The sequence below is a fragment of the Microtus pennsylvanicus genome, chromosome 3, assembly GCF_037038515.1.
Source record: "Microtus pennsylvanicus isolate mMicPen1 chromosome 3, mMicPen1.hap1, whole genome shotgun sequence".
NCBI classification, from domain to species: Eukaryota; Metazoa; Chordata; class Mammalia; order Rodentia; family Cricetidae; genus Microtus; species Microtus pennsylvanicus.
In genome coordinates this window covers 28,402,810-28,429,059 of record NC_134581.1, presented here as the reverse complement: position 1 = coordinate 28,429,059, position 26,250 = coordinate 28,402,810, and the positions used below count along the sequence as shown (strand labels likewise).

Sequence of the window (26,250 nt, the reverse complement as noted above, 5' to 3'; positions counted from 1 at the left end):
CTACTGAGTCCAATTATTATTGATCTTGGGTGCATGTGCTTGGGGCTGACCCCTTAGGATTGGGGTATCATCCCCAAAGAAAAAGAAAAAAAGCCTTTTTTATTCCCTCATCCCCACTGACTGCCTGTAGCTCACCATCTAGAGATGGGCCCTTGTGAAAGTCTCCTCCATCATGTTGGCGTGTGAACTCGGCGAGATCTTCATAGGCAGCCATATCCCTGAGAGTTCATAGAAGCAGCACTTCTATCATATCCCAAAGATACGATTGCATAACAGTCACCTGGGTTCCCGGGCTCTTACAATCTTTTTGTCTCTTCCTCCGAGATGCTCCCTCAGATTTAGGGGTGGAGTTACCAATGTACCCTTTGGTTCTGAGCACCCATGGTCACTCTACATTTTGTCTCTGTCTGGTGTAAAAAGAAGCTTCCTCAAAGAGATGAGAAAGCTGCACCTATCTGTGGGTATAAGGATGAGCATTTAGAAGCATTTAGAAGGCTTTAATACTTCAGTACCAGATTCCTTTAGTAGGCTCTCCCCTAGGCCTTTTGACTTCTCCACCCATAGGTTCTTGGCTGGGTTTATGGTACCAGGCACAAATTCCCTAGAAGTCACTGGGCTTTAGGTCAAATCAGATAGCTGTTGGTTCCCTCAAGATACAAGCACCACTGAGCTCTTGCTGCTTCTGTTGTTATGATTCTCAAGCTTTCTAGCTGGGTAGGATTGTTGACATTTTTTTCCCTTGGTAGCTTGCATGGCACCTTTCAACACTATGAAGGCTGGCCCCCGGGGACAAAACCTCCAGGTCAATACTAGGATGGTCTTTCCAAATCCTGTGAGTGAAATGTGGCGTCCTCAGCACCGGGGTATTGCCTCCCTGTTCCAGGAAGTAATTGAGAACAATTTTGATAGTCTATGTTGTTTGGGGGAGTCTCTTGAACCCCTCTGAACAACAACGTGCAGGTATGTGTTCCTTACCGGGCTAACCTATAGTTCCTTGGGGGAACATATCCACCATTTTAACTGCATTAAAACTATATGTATGTAGGGACTGGAGAGATATCTCTATAGTTATTAACACTAGCTGCTCTTCCAGAGGACCTAGGGTCAATTCCCAGCACCCACATGGAGGCCCACAACCATCTGTAAATCTAGTTCCGGGTTGTTTGATGCCCTCTTCTGGCCTCCACAGGTGCCAGCCATGCGTGCGGTACACAGACATACATATGGGCAAAAATCCACATACATGAAGTAAAAATAAAGTAACTATGTTTAAAACTATATACATGTATATCTGTGTTAATCTCTCCCCCAACGTGTGTGTGTGTGTGTGTGTGTGTGTGTGTGTGTGTGTGTGTGTGTGTATACTATTGTTTTTTTTTTTGGATTGCATAGAAATTTAATAGTCATGTTGTTAAAGAAATTACAGACTTGAATTTTTTCATTTATATAGAGATAATGCTCTAAATTGAACATTTTTTTTAGGTTTTTTTTTTAATTTTTTATTATTTTTTCTTTACCTCCTCCCAGCCTCCCCTTTCCCTCCCCCTCCTCCCACTCTTCTCCCCCTCCTCCCACTCTTCTCCCCCTCCTCCCACCCCTCTCCCCTTCCCCCCACTCGTCTCCCCCTCCCTCTCCAGTCCAAAGAGCAGTCAGGGTTCCCTGCCCTGTGGTAAGTCCTAGGTCCTCCCCCCTCCGTCCATATCTAGGAAGGTGAACATCCAAACTGGCTAGGCTCCCACCAAGCCAGCAGATTGCGTAGGATCAAAACTGCATGCCATTGTCCTTGGCGTCTCATCAGCCCTCATTGTTCGTCATGATCAGAGAGTTCAGTTTTATCCCATGCTTTTTTTGGTAATAGTCCAGCTGGCCTTGGTGAGCTCCCAGTAGATCAGCTCCACTGTCTCAGTGGGTGGGTGCACCCCTCGTGGTCCCGACTTCTTTGCTCATGTTCTCCCTCCTTCTGCTCCTCATTGGGACCTTGGGAGCTCAGTCCATTGCTCCAGTGTGGGTCTCTGTCTCTATCTCCATCCATCGCCAGATGAAAGTTCTAGGATGATATGCAAGATATTCGTCAGTATTGCGCTAGGATGGGGTCATTTCAGGTTCCCTATCCTCAGCTGCCCAAGGAACTAACTGGGGACCTCAGCTTGGGCACCTGGGAGCCCCTCTAGGGTCAATTCTCCTGCCCACCCTAAAGTGGGTCCCTTAACTAAGAATTGTGGTTCCGTGCTCCCCTATCCAACCTTCCTTTATCCCGATCCTCCTGTTTCCCCAAGTCCCCCCTCCTTCCCTTCTATCTTTTCTCTCCCCATCTCCCCTTACCCCCTTCCCACCCCACCCCCAAGATCCCACTTTTCATCTTTAATGTTATTTCCCCTCCTCCCTCCTGCTCCACCTTGTAAGGTGTTTGTAGGACTCAGGGCCTTAGGGAAACTGAACCTTCCTTACTCACTCCCACTCTGTTTTGGCTAAAGCTAGGCACATAATGGGTGCTCAGGAGATATTTACCGTGTTGCATTACCGCTTTGCACCTTAAATAAGAATATCTGCAGAGCTATTTATATTGCCGTGGTTTAAATGCAGCTATATATATCTGACCTGTGCCCATTTGTAGCACCTTTGCAACTGTGTAATTGATTAAATGCTTCACGTTTGCTTTTTAAAGATAAACAGGAAAGTGCACATTTTTTGCAGCAGGGGTCCTTGCTGGAAATCTTTCCCTGGCTCAATAGTGTTCTATTGTTATGAGCAGAACATCAATATAATTAACATAAGAAGCCCTTCGAGGCCAATTTTAAGTGAAACTACATTTAATTGCAGGTATTTCCTTTATTCCCCAAGATGATGATAACTTTCCAAGTGGGCATATAAAATGTGTCAAAATCCTCACAAAGTCAATCTTTTTAAAGCAAAATTCTATAGTCTACCAGTTCCCAGAAGGACAGAATTCCTTTGACTAGCTGACCAAAACTAAGAGAAGAAAGGTGAACCAAGCCGGGCGACGGTGGCGCACGCCTTTAATCCCAGCACTCGGGAGGCAGAGGCAGGCGGATCTCTGTGAGTTCGAGGCCAGCCTGGTCTACAAGAGCTAGTTCCAGGACAGGCTCCAAAGCCACAGAGAAACCCTGTCTCGAAAAACCAAAAAAAAAAAAAAAAGAAAGAAAGAAAGGTGAACCAAGGGGTCCGAGTACTCAGAAAATCAAATCAAATCCAAGCTTTGTTGTGCTCTGAATTTCCTATGACCCCCAGCAAAGCTGTGTATGCTCTTTGAAGGCAGTGTTTGGCTACAATGAAAAACCCCAAGATCAGTATCAATTTTTTTACATCTTGGTAATTTTCCAGTAGCCTGATAGTTTTTTTCCAGTAGCCTGAATGACTTTTTGTTTTAATTCTAAAATCCTCCATGGCCTAAATCCATGGTGTTAAGAAGATGGGGTCAGTATGCACAGAACTCCGTATAGGAGGAAATCAATATATGTGCATTAATCAAAGCAATGAACAGCCATTGATTAGACATTTGCCCAGGCTCTAGATGTGTGAGACCTTCTAGACTCTCGAGGGGCAAGCAGGACAGAACAGCGCTTCAGCTTCTCGGAAGTTCTGAGTCAGCTTCACTTGATCCACTCAGCAAGCTCAGCACCCCAACCCCTCGCATCTCACTAGGGGCAAGTGCCATGCAGGCCGAGTGTGACCAGGGCAAGGTACAGATGGTCTCTCCTCCAAATGCCCTCAGCTCTAAAGTTTGTCAGGTGCCCATCCATTCAGAGCCATCCTTTCACGGTGTCTTAGAGCTTGGACATAATAAACATTTCCCAACCTGCCACAAGGTCATTGTCATGCTTCTCTGGTCCCTCCTCCACCCGCAGAAATCTTTACATTGCTTAGCCTGTGAATATAGGCTTTAATATGATTCCATATATTAAAGTTTCATATAGATTGACAGATATGTTTCCGTATATGTGTACTGGAGAGTGTTGGAAGATCTGGAGGGAATGGAGGGACTTTGTTTCATTTTATTTTGTTGTTGTTGTTGTTGGGTTTGGGGAAAATATTTTTTATTTGGTTGGTTTCGGTTTTTCGTTTTGACATAGGGTTTTACTGTTGCAATCCATACTGGCTTCAAAGTTGATATCCTCTTGCTGTAGCCTCCTGCGTGCCAGGGTTACACATCAAACCTGCCACTATTTTGAGTACATGTTTGAACTAAGGACTGCTTACCTAGAATCTGATTAAGGACGTAGTGACGCTAGTTTGGCGGAATAACCATGCATTATTAAACATGTTTAGGAGGGGTAGTGGATGCTTTCTACCTTGTCCATGGCATCTAATACGGATGAGTTAGCAGAAGGCAAGATACAGAATGGTTACATTTGTAGTCTCTTTTCTACTATTTCTTATAAAAACTCCAAAGAACGGCAAGGATTTATAGCAAGAAACAAATAACAAATATTAATCATTGTTTAATGTCTCACACCTCGACTGCCACCTCATGTGGGCAGTGCCGCCTCGCCGACATCTCGAGCAATATGAGTTGGAAGAGAAGAGAAAATGAAAGGATCGCTTTCTGTCTCCAGGTTTGCACCGTGATTAAACAACCTTGACCCATAAATCCTGTCCTCGGATAATAGGAGTCTGTCTCCTTGCATTCTCATTCACTAATGATGCTGTTTGTGTATCCTGGAGAGAGCATTATTCAAATTGTCCCGGCGCCGGGGCTTCTTGCTGCTCTCCCGGCTTCTCTACCTGAGTCTGAGAGCATGAACACCTGTGGTGGGGGTGCTGAGCGTTCAGAACTTCCGATGTAAAGGAACGCTTTTATTAATGTCTACTTCAAACGTTATCGTCCCTCTCTTCAGGCCATTTCCTTGTCTACATGGAGATTCAGAATAATTTTCTTCCTCCATTACATTGTCCCTTGGAGGTATTTTATAATCAGAGCGCATGTTCCGCTCTCTTTTCGAGGCTTTTTTTTTTGTTTCAGGCAAAATGTGTTCAATCTCTCTGGCCTTGTCCTCTGTCTCTCCTTTCACACCACTTGTCTCTTGGATGTTCTCAGCACGGACAGAACAAAGACAGAAGCATTATAATCTAAGGTCTGGGGGGCTGGGATGACTATAAGGTTCCTCATCCTACCCAGTATCTGTTATTTTTTCAATCATTTGAAATGTAAAATAACAATTTGAAATCCCAACACTGTTATAAAATGCTATCTGTCCTTTGGCACAACCACAGCCGTTTCCGTCTTGATACTAAGGCACCTGTGATTACTTCTATGACATCCTCACAAGATCAGACCCATTTCCAGTGCCTCCTAGAAAGGGAACCGTGAGGAAGGTCACTAGACCCTCCCCTATGATGCCAGCTGCTTGCTCCTACCCACAGGCAGCTGCAAGCAGTCCCCCCTCAACTGCACAGCTCTGGAGTGCCGGAGCGCACAGGAGGGAGAATGTGAGCTAAGGGGGAAACTCCATCCATACACCCCCTTTTCAGTAATGTAACTGTTGAGGGGTCCCCCATGTGTCTGGAAGCAATTCTAGTTAAACTCACTGGTTCACCAAGCTGGTCTTGGATGGGATTATTTTTCTGGTCTGTCGCTGATGCCATATTTCTGGGAAAAAGGGTATTTGTTCACCTCTACCTTGGAGAAGTAACAGAATAGACTACAGAAAATACAGAAACTGGACCAAAGAAATTCTATATCCCTGCTTTAAACCTTCCTATAAAAACAGCTGAGTCACCACCTCTTTAACTCCTGCTTGCTGCCGTGATAAACCTTTCTCTTCCTGCTCGGCAGTGTTATTTCTGCCACAGTGCTCAGCAGTCTCAGGTCACCCCGAGCCCCCTGCTTTGCCTTCTTGGCTACTCGTACTGTGTTTTCTCCCCATCGAAGTCTGCATTTCTGTTTTTATTACTATCACCCCACTTTGACGTCTGGCCTTTCATTTTGTAATACCTCTTGTGCTTATACAGATTCATAAATGTACAATTAGCATTTTTTTCACCATAGAACAAAAAGTAAAACAAAGAAAAAGCGGTTCTGATAGATGAGTTTCGGTCCCAGAGTTTGTGAAAGTCGGCGATCGCTCCAGGATGTGTGAGGTGTCGGCTAATTGGTTATTCATTTTCAGGAGTCCTGGTTTTCCTTGTTATCTGACACAATTTAGGAAAGAAAGTGTTCACCAAGGAAGGTTTTATTTTGTAGATAAATACAGTATAAATCTAAAGCTTTCCAAGAAAGCAAGAAAACCAGAAAACTATGGTTTTGAAAACAAAAAGTCAGAAAGAATTGTTATAGGCCCACTATGTACTTAACAGCACTCAGGGTACATGCTACAAGAATGGGCACAGATAAACAGGATAAATGGAGAACTCAGAAACAGACTCACAATACAAGCAGCTGATTCTGGACAGAGGTTAGAAAATGAGAATAGTAGATGTCACCAGGAAAAGATAAGCACAGCCCAAGCCTGCCTCTCGATGTGAAGACTGCCCCCAGATGGTTGTGAACTTAAATATTAAACTTATAGAAAAAAGTATTTGGGGACTAGTTTTATGCAGATCCTTAGAATTGACTTCAAAAGTACAATTTATTTGAAAATTGACAAGTTTCACTTCATCAAACCTAGGAAAAAAATGTCCTACAAAAACTCAAAGATGAGAAAAAGAAGCTATGGAGTAGAAGGCAAGATTTTCTTTTTTTTTCTTTTTCTTTCTTTTTTTTTGGCATTTCTGAGAAAAAAAATTTATTAGCCTTTTGGATAAAATTTATTTGCGAGAAAGGATGATCCCATCATACTTCTGCTGGAACCAGCGCATGGCTTCCTCTTTGCTGATTATGTGTTTGACCCCAGTGCAGCCTATCCTATACTTCTTGTCTGCGATGCTGAAACCTGGCCTACCCAGCGCCATGCAAAAGTCCAGGCGGTGGATCCCAATGCTTGGGTCATATTTGATGCCCAGGTCAATGTGTTCTTGAATCTCAAAGCCAAAGTTTCCAGTATCTGAGAAGTTATTTTCTGTAACTCATACTCCCGCACCTTCAGACCTCTCCAGAATTTCTTCTGCCTTGATTCCATGGACAGTACAGTGAACAGCAATCTTCTCCTTTATCCTGATGCCAGAGGACCTGATGGTGTACCTAGCTTTAGAAAAGTCAGGCTTGTGAGCTGCTCCAACACCTTGGCTGCCCGGGTTAGTCTGTCTCCGCTTTCCCCAGCACAGATGTTGAGGCAGAGCTTGCGGATGAGACATTCCCACATAGGGTTCTTCTTTTCACCCTGTTCTTGCGACATAATGGAGGACAGGAAGAGAGTGGAGGCAATATTTTCAAAACATTGCATCTAACAAAGGCCTGTTATGGACCATGTATAAAGAACTTAGCACACAGCAATTAGAAATTCCAGCAATGCAATTAAAAATAGAAAAAAAACATAAGAGCTATTTCATGTAGCGAAGTACACAGGCAACAAAGTAACTAATTAAAATATTCAATGCTTTTGGCCACGCAGAGAAAAAAATTCAAATCATAATAAATTACCATTCCCTACCTATCACAACAGTTTATACTAAAAAAAAAAATGACACCACCAAATATGTCAAAAATGATGGAAATTAAGATGATTTTATGTTGCTGGTCAGAATGCAAAAATGGCAATTTCTGTATACATGAAGCAAGCAGATACCACACCACTCTGACTATAATCTGGAGCATTATCTCCGAGAAAGGAAAATGTATCACACACAAACCTGGATGCCAACTAGAACAGTCTTCATTTAATCTCTAGTAACTAGGGAAAGTATAGATGTTCTTTAACAAGCAGGTGACTAGACAAAGCACCCGTGAAACGTCCGTACCATGGATGAAGGTTCAAGGATGGAAACAGACCTCTGGTCCAATCAACAGCGCGAATACCTGGAGAGTTCTACTGGACAGACAGTGACAGAATGATTCCATCTTTGATGTAAAACAACCGTAAACCGACAAAGAATTGAGAGCAGACTTACTGGTAACCACGATTAAGGAATGTGTGTGTGTGTGTGTGTGTGTGTGTGTGTGTGTGTGTGTGTGTGTGTGTGTGACAGCGGGTGAGATTATAAAAAGAACAGCAAGTGAGACTCCTAAGTTGATGGGAAGATATGTTCTGTGTCTTCACTGTGTAGACAGACGTCAGTGTTCTGGCTAAGATACCACGCTGTTTCATCACAAGATGCTATCACTGGCAGAGACTTAAGGAAAAGTATTTCTGTATATTTTTTTTCTCAGAACTCCATGTGAATCTATAATCATCTCTGAATAAAAATTTTAATTAATAAAGAAATTATGTTAGCAAATTGTGAAGCTAAATATAGTGAAAAGAGCATGAGTCTTGATACTAATTTTCTCCTCTCGGTTTCTCTGTAAGGCTTGCGGGGCGCCATCGCCTTCGCCCTGGCCATCCGCAACACAGAATCTCAACCCAAACAGATGATGTTCACCACCACACTGCTCCTCGTGTTCTTCACTGTCTGGGTGTTTGGAGGAGGAACCACCCCCATGCTGACGTGGCTTCAGATCCGGTAAGTGACCCTACTAAAAGGAGCAAATCACTGAGAAGCGTGGCTGGCCGGTTTGATTTCTCATAAAGCTTACTCGGTTGGGAGTGCAATGGTAGATCTGTACCTCAACTGTCCCCAGAGTCCTGGTGACCTTCACTAGCCAGGAAAGCGATATGACCTACCATCTACTGAGCTGCTTTTTTCAACAGTCTTGGAATGATGCCTGTTTCCAAGCTGTCCTACAAATAGATTTTTTCACCTGTGATTTCCTCCATCTGACTATACACACTTATCCTCAAGATACCCGCAGTCTAGGAAGACTGATAAAGGAAATGCAGCAAAACCAACAAGAAGGCAGATTTGCTTTGTTTTTAACTCCTCCTGGCACTAGCACTTAAGACAGGAGAATTTTCTGAATTACTGAACATGTATTTGGTGAGAGAGCCATGTGTTTCTCAAGGGGGATGCTGGAGACAAACTATACACTGTCTCACAGAAGAGAAAGCCAAGGTCCCATCAGAAACCCTTTCCTAAGCCGTGCCTGCAGCCCGCTGCTACAAGTCTGGATTGTAGGGGTAGCAGACAATTGGATAAAAGTAGATAGGCAATGCTGGTCTGGAAAATGGATAAATCTGTCCTAAAGTGTTCTTGTCTTTGTTTAAATCTTTCTGTGACCCAGGTCCTCATTCTCATTTCCCAGAAGGTAAGGGATTAAGCAAACATTTCATTTCTCACATCCCCACGTCATCATGACCCTCCCCAGTTCCTACCTATGCTCTATGATGAACTCCTACCTACCATATCTGATAGGAAACACTCCTTCTAACTACAAAGAGTTTCCAAGAAGACTCATATTAACAGGGACTGCGATTTTGGCACCTTTGTATGGCACATTGATTATGATAAAAATGAAAATAATTTATGAAAACTTAAATGAATTTAATAATAAATACAAATGCTTTTGTTATGCATTTGCAAGAAGTTTTCCCATTTGGCAAAGAAAAAAAGCAGAAACAAGCCCCAGACATTTAGCATAAGAAAGTTTATGTGTAAACCAGGCCAAGTGGCTGCATATTAAACAAAATTTCAGGGGAAAAACCCTGTGAACGACTGTGAACATTACTAAATACACAAAAGCGCTCTGACTAAAGGTGAACAGAGAGCATTTGGAAATGCTTGTTGAATTATTTTCTAGCCATATAAACGTGGCCCGCAATTTCTTTCACAGTGGTGGGTACCTGAAGGCTCCTATGGATGAGTGCACACATTGCATTAAACTCTCAAGTGCCAGATCCCCTGCAAATCATTAGAGAGACAATGTGTGTTCAGATTTCTGGAAAATAAAATTCAGTAGTTTGGATCCCTGCATGGAAAAATGAAGGCATAGACGACAGAGCTTCAAGAAAGGGAATTCCTACTGAAGCCCCAAATACACTATCAAAATATTTTATGGAGGACATAAGGAAGAGATATCAAAGTTTCCTTAAAGCAATCAAACATAATTTGTTTTCTATGATTTCTATGAGTAAGGAACTATTCTCAAGTTGTCCCCAAACTGGTAACATATTTCGGTTAGCCAGCTCTTCCCCAGTCTTTCCAGTGGCCTCAGCTGACTGCCCACGGGTGTCGTAACTCACATAGCCTCTGATGCCCAGTTCGTGGGAAGAAAGAGATAAGACAGTGATAACAGTGGATCCTTAGACTGGCGCAAGCAGTTCTTCGGGTGACAAGGTTGATAAAGGAAGGGGATGATGTCAAACATGGCATTCAGGATGAGGGGCTTGAGCAGTTCTTCAGGTGACAAGGTTGATAAAGGAAGGGGATGATGTCAAACATGGCATTCAGGATGAGGGGCTTGAGCAGTTCTTCGGGTGACAAGGTTGATAAAGGAAGGGGATGATGTCAAACATGGCGTCCAGGATGAGGGGCTTGAAGGCCAACCTAAGTCAATGTCATTCTCCCTGCTAAGATCACAGTGTGGGGTCACCTTATGGAGCTGCCCCAGTTGGGGAAGATTCCAAAAGAGAAGGCCCAGGTGAGTCAACTACCCAGACAGAATGAGGAGGAGCATGGATAGGACCACGACGAATGTCGGGAAAGGGAATAACGGGATTCAGACACGTGGAAAGGGTAGTGTTCTCAGCTGAAAACCTGAAATCAGGACAGAAACCCCAGGGACCCATCCGATGAAATCAAAAGGAGAACATTAGAGGATATATATAGGAAGATATTCAGAAAGTTAGCTCTGGTAGATGGAATTCAAGGCAAGAAGAACATTTAAAAGCCAGGATGGTAAAGGAGTATATACGCAAAAGCATGGATCTGTGATGTTGGTTGGGTTCCACTATGTCATAGTGATCTTGTCATAGGCTTTACTCTCCTTTACTGGTTTCTGACATTGTTAAAGAAGCCATCACATCTATCTCGGCTTTCAAACTCACAACGGCCCATCCACTGCACTGTTAGCAGGGCCTGCTTCTTCCCTGTGCAATGCCCCGTTCACCAGTGTGCATGTTGTTCACAGAACAACAGCAGGCAAGCTGCAACTTGGATAGAACACCGGTGGCGAAAGCTGAGGGACAGGAGGCCAGCATGCTCTCACACGAGCCCCACGGCCTCACTAGAATATGATTTGTTTACGTATTTTACAAGCCCTTCTCTTCTTGAGCTTTACATTTTCTTCTCTTAAATTATTTGGAAAGCCCTTGAATTAGGTTTTCTTTTTCAATTCTGATAGAACTTTTCATTCAGTTACAACTATCCACAGGAGGAGAGAAAGGAAAATGCTTTTGTTGGTGACGATGAGTAACAATACCATCCGTTTCTCTTTGATAGACATGACTCAAACAGCAATGGTCATGTCTTGGAGACACAAATAGAGATTTCCACCTCTGAGGCAAGCTCGCTCTTAAGCCTGGTCCTAGCCACAGGGCGAAGTTCTTGACTTTTTAAAGCAACTTAATTTCTTTTAAAGTTGATAGTAAAATATATTTAAGGAAGCAATTTCAAATAAATCGGGTATTTGCTTCTTTTTAAATATTAAAGGAAAAGGATTCCTCCCATGTTATTTTGGATGCTAAAAGAAAAGAAGAGTTTCTCCTTGGTTAGAGTTCAGGTTTTCAAACCTCCTATGAGGTACATGACCACACAGTTTGTGAAGACCCTCTTCACCCCCACTCCCAACCCACCCCCTATACCCCCACCCCCCAGCCCAGAGACGAGTAAACAGGAACATCAATTAAAAGTTCACAAGTGCTTACAAAAGAGCACCAAAGTCCAGAGGCCCAGCCCTGTGGAAGTGGTACTACTTGACTAACTGGGGTGGTAATGCCTTTCATGGTTCAGGGTTGGGCACGGTGTGGAGCTGGCCGACTTTCAGCAAACGGTACAAGAATGGGCCCAGGCCACAGGGTGAGCCTTTGCCACATTCCCCAGTTACAGATGTAGGACCTGCCTTCTCAATCACAGCTGGAATCACAGCTTCTTCTACAGATGTAGCACAGAACTTGCCATCCAGACGACACTGCAAAGCACCCTGGGCAGAATGATGGTAACGTCTAATCGTAGCCATCTTTGACTGAGTAATGAGCTATTTTGTGTTCGATATTAGATCATAAAATCTAGGCATAGAACCTCTCTCTTTGTGTCTCTAAACTCTAGCATTGGGGGGATGATTGGAGCTACCCTTCAGCATGGGTAAACCCTGGCAATGTGGCATCATGGCGAGACTGAGAAAACTGTGAGCCCAACACCTTGAACAGAAAGCCCATGCCCCGAGATAATGCATTCTGCTCCCACCTGCAGAAGGGAGCTCATCTGAATGCCTGCGGGAATTCTCTGCTCCAGGAAGGACTGGGCAGGCACACTTTTGGAACAGAGATTCTCCATGCAGTCTTTCTCAGTGACTTGCAACAATTAAAGTTCAACAAAGCCAGGCCTGACCTGGAGGAAATCTGACTTCCTCAGCTACAACCTAGAATTAAAGGAATTACAGGAATGTATTATCCCTCCCCCATTCAAGCCAAGACATCCCATACTCTCTCTTCAAATCTAGGAAACAAAGTTGTGTGCACCAACTTGTGTCCGTTACAGGGAAATGCCTGTTAAATAGCTTGACTCCTCTGGTGTTTGGTATTTTGGTTGTATATTTAAAACTGATTCTTGGGTTTTGGCCCAGAGCCATGCAAAATGCTTTCTTTATTACTTTTGCCCACTGGCTAAGTTCTATAATAGTTATCACTGGAATGTACACAGAGATAAGGAGAGTTCTGTCCAGATATATGTGTGTATATATATATATATCATATATATGTTATATATGGATGATATATATACATATATTTTATATATAAACAGTAGCAGGTTTAAGTACAAGTGCTTACACACAAAGTTTCCTGTATTACTGAAGTGAGGAAACACCAATAATTTAGTGAAGGGATGCTTATAATAAGTGCTCCTACTATTTATCTATTTGGTTTCCTCCCAAGCACCAAAGTTCCTAAGCATGCTTAACTGTATGTAACATGAGGGCTGGCTTGTTGGGGTTTCTGTCCCACCTGGTACCCCACAACTGGCAAGTCCCAAAGAAAATCACACAGAGATTTCCATAGGTTATAAAACTGATTGGCCCATTAGCTCAGTCTTCTTATTAGCTCTGGTAATTTATATTAACCCATTATTCTTATCTATGCTAGCCTCATGGCTTGGTACCTTTCTCAGCCGGGTAAGTCACATGTTGTCTCTTCGGTGGTCTGGGCTGGACTGGGGGGAATGGGCTTCCAGATGAAGGCGTAAGTCACAAACAATCCCACACCAGTTTGGAATTATGATTAATCCCTCTGTGCAATCAAGAAAGGAGTCTAGGAGCCCGAAGCAGAGCAGAAAGCAAGAAAGCGAGTGGAGAGCAGTCGCTGCTTTTTTAAAGAGAGAGAGACCATGCCCCAATGGACTGGTATCTCAGTGGCTATTGGCTGAAGGAGCGGAGGAAGTTCCCGCAGCACTTAACAATAGCGCATGTGTGTGATGCACACATACATGCGTGCACAGCAAACAGAGTTTGAAAATTAGTCGTTCCCTGACTCTATCTCTTAGAAGTATGGGCTAAAAGCTCCAAATTCGGCCTCTCACTTCCTCAGTTTTCTTAACCATAAAATGAGAGTGATAGCAATAATACTGCTTTAGAATTTAGGAGCATTGGGTATTAAGCATACAAGAAATGAAAACATACAACAGATGCCCAATACTCTGTAAACCCAAAGGATATCTCTGCACCTTTTCTTAGCCACATACTTATTGCTTATTGTGATAATCACAAATACAGTGTTATTAATTGGCTTCATTTGTGGAAGCTTGTTTTCATGGAAAATAGAAAGAAATAGTCTCTGGAGAGTTTAGTTCATTTTGTACTGTAACTATATTCATCAATTTAAGAGACAACTCTCCTACTTATGCATTCAAAAGGATAGACTTCATTTAAATCTCACGGAAACCATTACAATCGTCCAGCAGCTCAAACAGAGTCTTCCTAGATACGCTCCTATTTCCATCTTCACATAGTAAACCTTGCTTATGCATTTTTCAAATATCTGACTTGTGCCATTTTATCAATTTATATTTTATGTTTATGTCTTATATTGATTTTAAACCAGCTTACACATTTTATATCAAGTTATCTCAATCAACAGACCTGAGAAATACTTTGCCTCGTGAAACATGGGCAACCAGTTCACTCCCTGAAATAGAATTCTACTTTCTGTTTCTCACCCACTGTGCCCTTTTGGAAATTATTTTCTACTTTCTATAGATTCTTCTATAATGATGTCTAAATCTAGGTATTTATTGCTAACATCAATCTAATTTGACATATTAATTATAGATGTGGGCCAACTATAGCAATCTACCGCGGACCTATAGGAACGGCATGTTTGTAACCAGTGATATGAGTTAGCTGCTCCTATGTTCCCAGCACCAACTGGTGCTTTACTGTGCTGTGCTTACAGACACAGAATCTCCCCAGTTTCAGAGCTGCATTCTTAAGCGCCATAGCCTCCAGTCACACACTCCACTAGCCCTGTTCTTACTTATTTTCTCTGAATGTCAGCATCAGTGAGCTTCACCCATGTGTGTGTGGTAAGTTTACCAAACAACCACACTCCACTCTGTGGAAGGCAATGTGTCTGACTGTTAGAAAGCACCAGCCAAAACAGTTGCCTTTTTTAAAGTAAAAGACAAAGATTTACGTGAAATATGAAGTCTGACAAAAATGATTTAACTGCAGTTTGTGGAACTTGTTATTCAAGGGTGACTGGAAAACTCCCAGTCCTGGCTAAAATAGAGCATCTGTGCCCACCCCCCTGTCTCTCGGTAAATGCAACTCAAAGCCCTTGACCCAGTACAAGTAGCAATTATGGAAGACTCTAAAAGCAAATGGTAGGTCCAGCCTAGAAGCCCATTAGCAGATGAACAGATAGAGAAGAACATGTTATACACGACAGGGTGACATTTTATTCTGCCATAAGGAAGAATGAAATCATGGCATTTGCAGGAGAACGGATGGAACTGGGTTTGTTATGTTAAGCAAAATAAATCAGAATTAGAACAAACCCCACATTTTATCTCATCTGCAAATTCTTGGTGTGTGTGTGTGTGTGTGTGTGTGTGTGATGAAAGAAGGATCATGAGAGGGAAGGGAAAGAAAGGGAAACAAGGTGGGAGTGAAATACTTTAAGTAGGAGGCAGCAGGAGGGAGCCCGGCAACAGGAGGCCAGAAGGGGACAAAGGAGGGCAGTAGGAAGGAGGAGTGAATAAAAACAAAATATTTCACAGGTATATGAAAATAATATAATGAAACCTATTACTTTATAACCTAACTTTAAAAATTAATAACAAAAAGAGAAAGAAAAGTAAAAGCAAAAGGTAACAGTTCAGGGAGTAAACCAATTCTCAGGCCAGCAGGGAGGTTCCCTTTCCCTCCTCTGTATTCTTGAGTCTCTTGTCTTGGGCCCTACAGCAGTTCAGTGAATGAATTTGTGCATCAAGGAAAAGAAAAAGAACCATGAGGGAAATTCTTTGCTTCTGGTTTAAAGAAAAGGCAAGTCACAAAACTGTAGGCCAAAAGAGTAGGGAAGGAAGGAAAGGAGGAGGGAGGAAAAGAGGGAGAAAGGCAGGCATGGGAAGAGTCCCTAGGTTTGTAGTTCTTTTTTGTTGTTGTTTTTTTGTTTTGTTTTGTTTTGTTTTAATCCCTGATCTTAGACAAGCATGAGGCAGCAGGTGACTATGGCACTAACAAATGAAAAGATACTTGAAATTCCCCCAAAAGGAACTGTGGAGAATAGTCCCATTGCAACTTCTCTCCTGCTCCTCTCACCAACGATGCTGGAGAGCAGGTGCAATGTTGTGGAGAAGGCATGGGAAATGCCCAGCATTTCAGGAGACCTGAAGACTTTAATTCTTCAGGAGCGGGTGAAAGGCTTTGAGGAATCTTGTAGCATGAGAAGATAACTGTGCCGGAAGAGGCTCAAGCAGGTGGCTCTGTGAAGTTACCATTAACTGCGGGCTTTTTCTCGAGCTGTGTGTATTTAGCTAACCCTAAATATCACACTACAGCACCAAGAGACAAGCTACATAGTAGAGCCCAAGTCAGAAGGAACAGTGGGCGGCACACATGTAAGACATGAATAGTACTGCAAAAGCTTTGAAACTAAACTGATGATTGGAACCACAGGCAACACAAGACAGGTGAGAGCTGGTGCCCTCTACCTAGAAATGTCGATTGCCTTGGCGGGCCACTTAGTCTAGGGTTAGTAGCCCGCCTGGCAGTTCAGTTATTCCAGGGTCACGGAGAGGCACTACCTGGAAGATATGGGCTAGGAGACAGGAAGAAGGCCATGCAAAGTTTGTCAGAGCCTCCGTTTATTAGGGACGAGATACAACCTTTTATAGGGTAAGGAGTTGGGGGGATGGGCACAGGGTTCTGGGCTCTTGCCGCGTGGTTCACGTTGGTCACATGGTCCTCGTTGGTCACGTAGGCAGGAGGTTATCTTCGGTCAAGTCACAGTAGGCCTGGCTCACCTAGCTCCCTAGATAGTTTGGAATGTGGGGTGGGTTCCGCTAACAGATAGCTCTCATTAACAGCCAATTTGGGTGTGGGGTAGGCTCTGTCAATAGAACCATTCTTAACACAATTAGGGGTGTGGGGTTCTCTGCAGACTCCCCAGGGTGATGGTTCCTGTAATGATTTTAGGAGGAAATTGGCTCCTGACATAGAAAAAATAATAAATATTTCACAAGATAATCTGATCGAATCATTTCACATAATATTCAAATTCTCCAAGATAAGCCCATAATCACTAAGTATAAAATTATATATCACAAATAAAAATGCAATAGATGCCAACCTAAAGATGACACAAATAAGGCTTTTATGACCATGCATCAAGAAGTAAAATCAAACACACACATATACAAGTATATACATATGCACAGACATATACATATATATATATATATATATACGGATACACACATGCACACACATATACACATATGCATACACATACATAAACATATACACATACATACAAAAAAGTAATAGCAAACCCAACAGAAATAAACTAAAATTTAACCAACAGAAAAATAAAGATGCGAAGTGGAAATAAATGAAGCTTTCAGAACCTAAAAGCAATGCTTAAAGTGAACTATCTACTGGATTGGCTTAATGGCAAAATAAAAGATGGGAGATGAAGAACTTGGTAAACTTGAAGGTTATTAAGATCTTCCCTTCTAACAACAATGAAAGTGTGTGTTCACCAGCAGACCCATTCTGGATAAACACACAAAAGGAATTCCTTCAGAGGACAGAGAACCAATCGTGGAGGAAAGGGAAAGAACGCAGATATGATGGATGTAGAAACAGCAGGCATTAGTACAGTATAATATGTGGACTTTTTTTTCTTTGGTATCTTAAAAACCCTACGTATTGCTGAAAGAAAAAAATTAACATTACAGATTTTCAAAAGAGAGGGTGGATAGGTATAAAGGTCTAGAAAATAGTAAGTTTTCTAAGATCTACTTAAAGTGATAAAAATTCCATTTAAAATAGATTATGAAGAATTACATGTTTATATTCTAATTTCTATTCTGATTACAAAACTATGTAAATAATCAGAGTATATTTCAAATTTGAACTAATACTACAATGGAATACAAAATAAATTCAACAGCACCTCCCCTCAGAAAGCAACAGGATAGAAGAAGAATATTCCAATCAAAAGTCAAGTGGTAAGATAATTTATCTACACCCATTCATTCGTTTCTCAGCTTCCCAGACCTGGAATAATCACACAGAAACTATGTTAATTGCAATACTATTTGGTCAATAGCTTAAGCATATTTCTGGCTAGCTCTTACATCTTAAATTAACCCGTTTCTATTATTTTATATTTTACCACAAGGCTCATGGTTTACTGGTATGGTTCTTGCAGGCGGGCATCCTACTTCTTTGGTGGCTACATGACATCTCTCTGACTCCACCTTCTTTTCTCCTCTATCTCTGCTTGAAATTCCCACCTAGCTCTACTCTGTACCATCACAGGCCCAAGCAGCTTCTTTATTCATAAACCAATAAAAGCAACACATATATAGAAGAACTTACAACACCATCCAGATACATCAATTATTGTATCAATTAAATAAAATTAATAGTCACAACGAATAAAAACTAAGAATCAACTATGTGTTGCCCATAAGACACATACTTGACTAATGATGTAAGTGTGATACAGTTAGTTAAACATAAGGTAATTAGAAAAACTTCGCCATGCAAACCCCCAATGAGGCCTTGCACGTAAAAATTGTCTGAGCAAGAAAATTTCTCAGGTTAAAAAAAAGAAGAACTTATATAACGATGAAAGGATCAGTTTATCCAGATTGTATGGCGACAGAGAATGAGCACACATTGCTTTCCAAGACGCACCAAGTCTGGCAGATCCCAAAAGAGAGATGGACAAACCCACACTTAGAACTGAGGACTTCATAGCACTCTCAACAACTGAGAAAGCAAGCAGGAAAAAAGAGAACTGGAGTTCAGGAGACAGCAACAATGAAGTAGACTTACTGAGCATAAGCACGCTAAGTCATTTCACAGGCAGGTATTTAATCACCTTTCCAGTGTCTCTATGACACGTGATATGCCACAGACACACACACACACAGTTAGTGCACATACACTAACTATACCTCTGTGTAAAGGATCTCTTTGTAGTACTGGGATGGAGCCCAGGGTTTTACATATCTTACGCAAGCACTCACCACTTAGCTACAGACTGTCTTCTACATGCTTTATATTTATTTTTCTATTTTTCCCTGTTCTGTTTGAATATTGGGACAGACATATTCTTCTTACCTAATGCTAAAGGATAAAGACATTCTATTAAGTATCCAAAACACACATCTAAAAAGACATTACGACAGCATTATTTTCAGTAGATGTTCAAATGTTCCTTGTTATTGCAGAAACTGCTTGATAGGTGTTTTTAAATTCAGGATTTAATCAAGGTAATATATTGTATTGGGACCTTACTCTTTTTTTTCCGTCATATTGATTTTTATAGAAGAAACCAGGTCAGTTGTTTTATATGCTTGTCCACATTCTGGGCTTGTTTTTTTTGTAGTGTCAATTAATATATTCTTTCCTGTATTGTATTTCTTATAAACTAGAAATTAGGTCAAGCCTTAAAATTCAGGTTGAGTATGTTTTTTCTTGCAAGAATGCCCACTGGTGGTGTTGTGTGTGTAATAATGTGCATAGCTTGCTTTGTCTGTGCATTTGGGGGCCTTGCCCCGCATGCTTCATCCGGGTGTCCACTGTCGTGATGCTCAGTTCATTCCCTTGGGACAGTAGTAACACCTGTTACAAAGGTACAATTTTTTACTCTATAATTTACTTTCAATCTGTTGGGCAATAATTGAGTACCATATAAATACCTTCTTTCCAACAATCCTGTTCTCCCCAGCTAAGCATCACCACTGGCAAAGCTTGTTCAATTCAACTATTATATTTGAGATGACTCGGTTTAATTTGCTCTAGATATCTAATTCTTTTATATGTGTGCACATGTGCATATGTGTGGAGACTGGAAGACAACCTCAGGAATTCTCCCTCAAGCATCTTCTGCCATTTTTGTTTTGACTGAGTCTTTCATTCGGCAGTAGCTCATCCAGCATTACCTGGTCAGTGAACCCCTGGGATCTGCCTGCTTCTTCCTCCCCAGCTCTGGGGTTATAAGAATCTGCCACAACTCCTGGCTTTTGATCACAGGTTCTGGGCTATAACCTCAGGTTCTCCTGCATATAGAGTGCCATGTTCCCTACCGAACTGTCTCTCCAGCCCTTGACATATGATTCCTAGAGAGAGAGTTTCTTTCTTGCCAAATGATTACCTTTTTAATAACTTTTTCAATGTTTTGGATTTTGTTGTTTTGTTTGGGAGACAGTTTCATGTAATCCAGGCTGTCCTTGAACTCCTGATCTGTCAGCTGAGGTTACAGGGATGCAGCGTCATGCCTGACAAACTTAATTGCTTTTTCTCGGTGATGGGGATTGAGTCCAGGACCTTGGGCATGTTAGGCAAGGGCTCTAACGTTGAGTGACACCACCATAATTTTCCCTTTAAAAATATGACATTTTCTTTGTAACCAAGAACAAGTGGGTACATGTTTTCAATGCATGAAGAAAGTGTGTATTTGATGCTTTAAGGAATAATGATCTGTATGCATGTATTGGGTTAGCTACAACTCATTCAGCTTCCCCACATCAATAGATCTGTTTTTCCAAAATTGGGCAGATTATAAAAGGTGTACATCAAATTTCCCATTATAATTTTTGTAGTCCCGGTCTTTTTCTATAATATTTGTTATTATAATGTGCCACACATTAGTAAGATGTGCGTCTGGTTGCTGTTTGTGAGACATGTCATTTTGTGATAGATATCAGCCCTGCCTTCACCCAGAAATAAACACAATGGTCCCATCTTCCTTCTGTGCTAATGCCTCTGCCCCGTGTTCATCTCCAGCCCTGACAGTGTGGAACAATGAGGTGCCTGAGCAATGGGAACATGGTGTAGTTCTCAGCCCCAGGCAGCGGGGGCTCCTCTTCTCTCGTTCATTTTGGCTCAGTAGCAGTGCATAGACCCCGACTTGGATAGATTGCAGCACTTTCATCAACATCATTCAATTCCCTGGAATCTTTAGTTTCTCATCAGAAAATTAAGTCTTCTTTTTTTCATCTGTTATAACCTTTTACCTGGTAATGCACATTTTAAATCTAAATGAAACCGCTTAAGAAAAATTACAGAGTAAAATCCAAGGAATTGCATTAAAATGCCCATTTCATGTCTACCCCAAAGATCAATTGCATAACCAAAATATGGGATTCTAACTGGAGTTATTAAAAATAGTGCTCAGGTTTACACTTAGCATCCCATTGAGGAAATTGCTTTAGACGGAGAACTGCCTATTAAAGGCAAAATATGGCTTAATGACAGTTTCATTGTACTCAGGGCAGCTATCTGGTTTGGGAAAACGCCAGAGGAATGTTTCCAAGAATGTTTTTTTCTTTTTCTTTCTTTGTTTTCTTCTTTCAACTCTCTTCAGAGCTGGGATCACTGTATAGCATACAGTCAGTAATGAAGCTGCACCCATTTTGGAGACGGTAACCGTCTCTGGCATTTGTCCTCTGTCAGCGGTACTGGTTACCTTTATTTTCAGCAGAGTCTAGTCTGGACATCAGGGTCTCCACTGTCACCTCAAGCCTTTTTCCTCCCTCTCCTCCCAGATGTAACCTGTTAGCATGAGTCTCGGGCAGACAAACCATGTTCTGTGCCAAGAGCACAGCGCGGTGCCAGGGAGGGTCTGGTGGGCTACTCTCGTGGCTGCCACAGACTGCTCATGGCTTTCTACTGTCCCCTCAGGCTGCTCTGCCTGCTGCCCTTGTGTCTTGTGGGTTACAGCTTATTCTAGCATAGCCATCAAAATAATCCCACTTTTCTCTCCTTTTAACTCCCCCTCATCATGAGCCTACTATTTTATTCAGTACTTTTGTCATTTTAATAGGATTCTCAAAGAGTTGAAGATTATTATTCAAAACACTAAACTTAATTCTGTGTTTTATTAGTCAATACCAGGCATTTGATCAAGTGGTTAATTTTTTGTACACACTAAAATAATGTTTATTACCTAAAATTAGAAATAAAATATTATTTAAAAATTGTATTTGCCTGGTTCATTTCACATGAAGGTAATTATGGTTAAAATTTTAGTACGTTTTGCTAAAAATTAATTGCTTTCAATGTTTCTATTAACAAGAAAAGCCTTTTTAACATTTAAAAATATTTTTATGTGCATTAGTATTTTCCCTGTATGTATATCTGTGCAACACATGCATGCCCAGTGCCTGAGCAGACCAGACAGGATGTAGGACCCCTAGATCTGGAATTACAGATGGTTTTGAGCTAGCCTGTGGGTTCTGAAAGCAGCAGGTCCTCTTAGCTATGCAGGCGCCTCTCCAGCCCTTCCAACCTGTTTATACTGGTCCAAGATTAGTGCGTTGTTGGGAGGAAGCCCACTTGTTGGTCCCGGCCAACAAGCTTAGCCCCAAAATAATCACACAGAAAATGTATTAATTAAATCACTGCTTGGCCCATTAGCTCTATCTTTTTATTGGTTAACTCTTATATCTTAATTTAACCCATTTCTATTCATTTGTATATCACCATGAGGTTGTGGCCTACCAGCCAATATTAGGCATGTCTGACTCTGGCAGCTCCATGGCTTCTCTTGACTCTGTCCTTCTTTCTCCCAGCATTCAGTTCCATCTTCCCTGTCTAGCTAAGTTCTGCCCTGCTATAGGTCCAAAGCAGTTTCTTTATTCATTAATGACAATCACAACACACAGAGGGGACTTCCTCATCAATGCATGTTCTTGAGGGTGCATAACAGGAATTTAAAGCTTTGTCCTGGTTCCAGGAGCTCATTTCTTGGTGTTCTGCAGGAAGATTCCGGTTTTCCTCATGCAACAGAGTATCTTGATGGGTTCTATGCTGACCATGTTGCATTTGCTAGCACTTGAGTCTCTGATGAGTTCCAGACTCCTACAGATTTAGTGTCTTCTACTAGACAGGTGCATTTTTTAGATTTCCCCATCATCCCCTTAGGACCCCTCTGATTATTTATCACCTTTTACCAAAGCTACAGCTGACAAGTGGAAAGTGCCACATTTATGATACAGACCTGTGACATCTTCTCCTGGCCTTACTGCTTCATTCCCAGGCCCTGTGACCAGTCATTGCATCCCATGCCTGGCATCTCCAGCCTGGCCCATCTTACAGGATATTTATCCCCTCCAGATAGAGTGTTACATCACAAATGCCCAGTTTTCACCCTCATCTTCTGCCATCTCCATTCACACTGTGGTGGTTAATGGTGACGTCACCTTAATGGCATCTAGAATCACCTAAGAGAGAGGCCACTGGGTAGGTGTGTTGGTTAGCTGTATATTAACTTGACACAAACCAGAATCATTAAAGAAGAGAGACTCTCAACTGAGAAAACGCCTCTATCATATTGCCCAAAAGCAAGTCTGTTAGGCATAATCTTAATTAAGATTGATTAGGAAGGGCCGAACCCAAGGTGGGTTGTGCCATCCCTGGGCAGGTGGTCCATGAGAAAGCAGACTGAGCAAGCCAGGAGGAGCAAGACAGTAAACAGCACTCCTCTCTGGCTGCTGCTTCAGTTCCTGCTTCCCCATTCTTGCCCAGAGTTCTTACCTTGACTTCTCTCAGCGATAGAGCATAACCTGGGAGTTGTAAGATAAGCCCTTTCCTCCCACGTTTCTTTTAGAGCTTTAGTGTAGCGATAGAAAAATAACCGAGACAGCATATCTGTGAGGAATTTTGTCATTAGAGTAACTGTGGTAGGAAGAGCTGCCCTAGGCAAGGGCAGGGCCGTTTCATGGGCCAGGATCCTGAGTGAAGGAAAAGTGAGAGCTAAGTAGTGGCAGTACCTCCCCTGCTCCCTGACTATGGACGCAATATGGACATGGGCTTCACGCTCCTGCCGCCACGCCTTCCCTCCATGATGGACTTCCTCTCAAGCTACAGGCTGAATGAATTAAACCCATCCTTCCTTCCATTGCTTTGGTCAGGTGTTCTGTGGCAGCAATGGGGAAAGTAACTAAAGCCCTCAACCATACTGTGACAGGCAACAGATAAAGCATAGACTCAGAGAAAAAAGCCTGTGACTTTGTGGGACTGACATTATACCCCTAGCTTTAGTCTTCAAGGCCTGCCCTGCGACAGCACCCCTTCTTAAGTTGAGCCCAAGAGAGGGACTACAGGCAGCTTCCCAGTTTCTTCTGCAATGCACACAGACAAGGATATTCTGTCCCTGAAATGAGATAGCAGGAAGCCAGTAGTTTCTTTTCCCAAATGCTCTAACATCGGGGGCTTCAGTGGGGCTGTTTTCTCTGGGTCTTAGAAAGCAGTGACTCGGAAGCTCCCAATCACCATCAACAGCTGCTAACTTTATCCCACTCTAAACAGAAGTCACATAAAGCATTTGCTAGCCACAGTTTACCCGGCTGTGTGTCTTAGTTAGGGTTTTATTGCTGCAAAGGGACACTATGACCACAGCAACTCTTACACAGGGAAACGTTTAATTGGGGTGGCTTACAGTTCAGAGCATGGCGGCATTCAGGCAGACATGGTACTGGAGAAGTAGCCAAGAGTTCTACGTCTGGATGGACATGCAGCAGAAATATAGAGTGACATGAGAGCTGGCTTGAGATTCTGAAACTTCAAAGTCCAGCCCCACTGCCATACTTCCTCTAACAAGGCCACACTAGTCCAACAAGGCCAGAGCTTCTAAAAGTGCCACTCCCTGTGAGCCTATGGGGCCATTTTCATTCAAACCACCACTCTAGTATATGTGTTCATGGTTGGCAAACAGGGTGGGTTTTTTGGTTTTTTGTTTTGTTTTCTTTTCTTTTCTGAGGTAAATTGATTTTGAGGCAGTGCTTTTCAGCAAGAATTTCTCGGTTGATGGCAAAGCAAAATAAACTAAAACACCAAAGACTATGGGAGTAAACACATTTTATAAAGCTATGGCAGAGGTTCCTTTTTCTATTTATTTGTTTTACTTAATATCTCTGCTTTGAATCCTTGATACAAACATTTCTTAATCTGTTTTTAATAGCTCACTGAGCCAAATCCTCAGAGTATATAGTCTGGTCAGGGACCAAGATGAAATGAAACTGTGGCCTGTGTTTATATCTCCTGTCTGCTTCTTACTGGGTATTCAGTGTATCCGTCTGCTTTCAGTATATGTTATAAGAAACAGAGAACACAAGGTAGGTAGGCTTTCTGCAAGTGTGTTTGCAGTCTGGGATCCAGGGAATGGAGGTAGTTTCAAGTGTGTGACGAACATTGCATGGAAATAGGAAGGCCGGATGTGCTAGTCATGACATTCAGCAGACATATTTCTGGGATTCCTGTCAAACATCCATCCATGCATGTAAGCTTGTACACATTATGACCGTGTGTGTATATATGCACACATACCCTACATTTCAGTAAACTGATATTCTTTCATTTCTTCCGCAGTATGTCACATAATCCCACACAGGACTTTTTCTCTTTATCAAGGCAGCCAGCCTTCCTACTTTCATTACTGGGTGGTCACTATTTCCTCTTTATGTCCAAAAGACATTAGTCAGCTCCTCTGAGAACCTTTCTCTGATTGGCCTCTAGCCACCGATGTCCTCAAACTTCTCTTCCTGATAAATCCCAGACCCAGAAAGTACTCCTCTTCTATATCCGAATGGTAGTTCTCCACTGTAGACTGTGGGACTTCTGAGGGGGAGAGAGAGTCTGCCTCCCAGCTCCTAGCACAGCCCCTGGCATACAGTAGGCACTGGGCCCATCAATCATCCTGAAGCTCCCAAGCCCATTCTCTTTCGCACTGCTTAGCTGGCTCCCCTCCACTCTCCTCGAGCCCCCATCTCTTCTTTCTCAGCTTACTTTTTTTAAACTGATGATCTTTCCAGTTCACTGGAGCAGAAGCCATCAATAAACGATTTTACAAGTCTCTCACCAAATCTACCTTGCTCCCTGCATCAGCACCCTTCAATTCCAACTTCCATCAAACTCCAGTGATCAGACTGGCCCTGCTCCATCGAAGGCCCATGGTTTTGCTTGTGTGCCAGTCCCATCTTCTCTCAATGGCTGAGATACATTTTCCCAACATTCCCTAAACTTGGCAAAGCCAAGACAGAGATAGGAGTGGGGCAGAAAAGATCAGGAAGGGAAAAAGAAAAGCTCTTTTTGTGACAGACCCAACCTGGTGCACAGGACTCACTGTGCATGAATTGAGACTATTTCTGAGAAGTAACAGGAGGACTTTTTAAAAGAACTACCAGCAAATAACAAGTCCTCCCAGGAACCAGCTCCCTAGAGAGAATCTGCAGTCTCCCCCCCCCCCCCGTGTGTGTGTGTGTGTGTGTGTGTGTTTGTTTGTATACGTATACATGCATGTGCATGCAGGGCCCAGAGGTCATCGGGCATCTTTATCAGTGCTGTTCACCTCATATTTTGAGACTGCATCTCTCTCACTAGCCTTGAGCTCACCTTTTGGTTATACTGACTGGCCAGCAAAACCCAGGGAT

The 26,250-nt window shown here is 42.4% G+C and overlaps 1 protein-coding gene and 1 pseudogene across 3 annotated transcripts in view; one reads left to right on the top strand and one right to left on the bottom strand.

Moving 5' to 3' along the window:
- Slc9a9 (solute carrier family 9 member A9) overlaps positions 1-26,250 on the top strand; it is a 546,122-nt gene that overhangs the window by 351,270 nt on the left and 168,602 nt on the right. For all 3 annotated transcript variants that reach the window (XM_075964987.1, XM_075964988.1, XM_075964989.1), the window contains exon 12: positions 8,403-8,556. In XM_075964987.1, the coding sequence (XP_075821102.1) occupies positions 8,403-8,556 (154 nt within the window). The remainder of the gene's footprint in view (positions 1-8,402; positions 8,557-26,250) is intronic.
- The window catches only part of LOC142845719 (large ribosomal subunit protein uL5-like), a 31,930-nt pseudogene continuing 12,435 nt past the window's right edge, over positions 6,756-26,250 (bottom strand).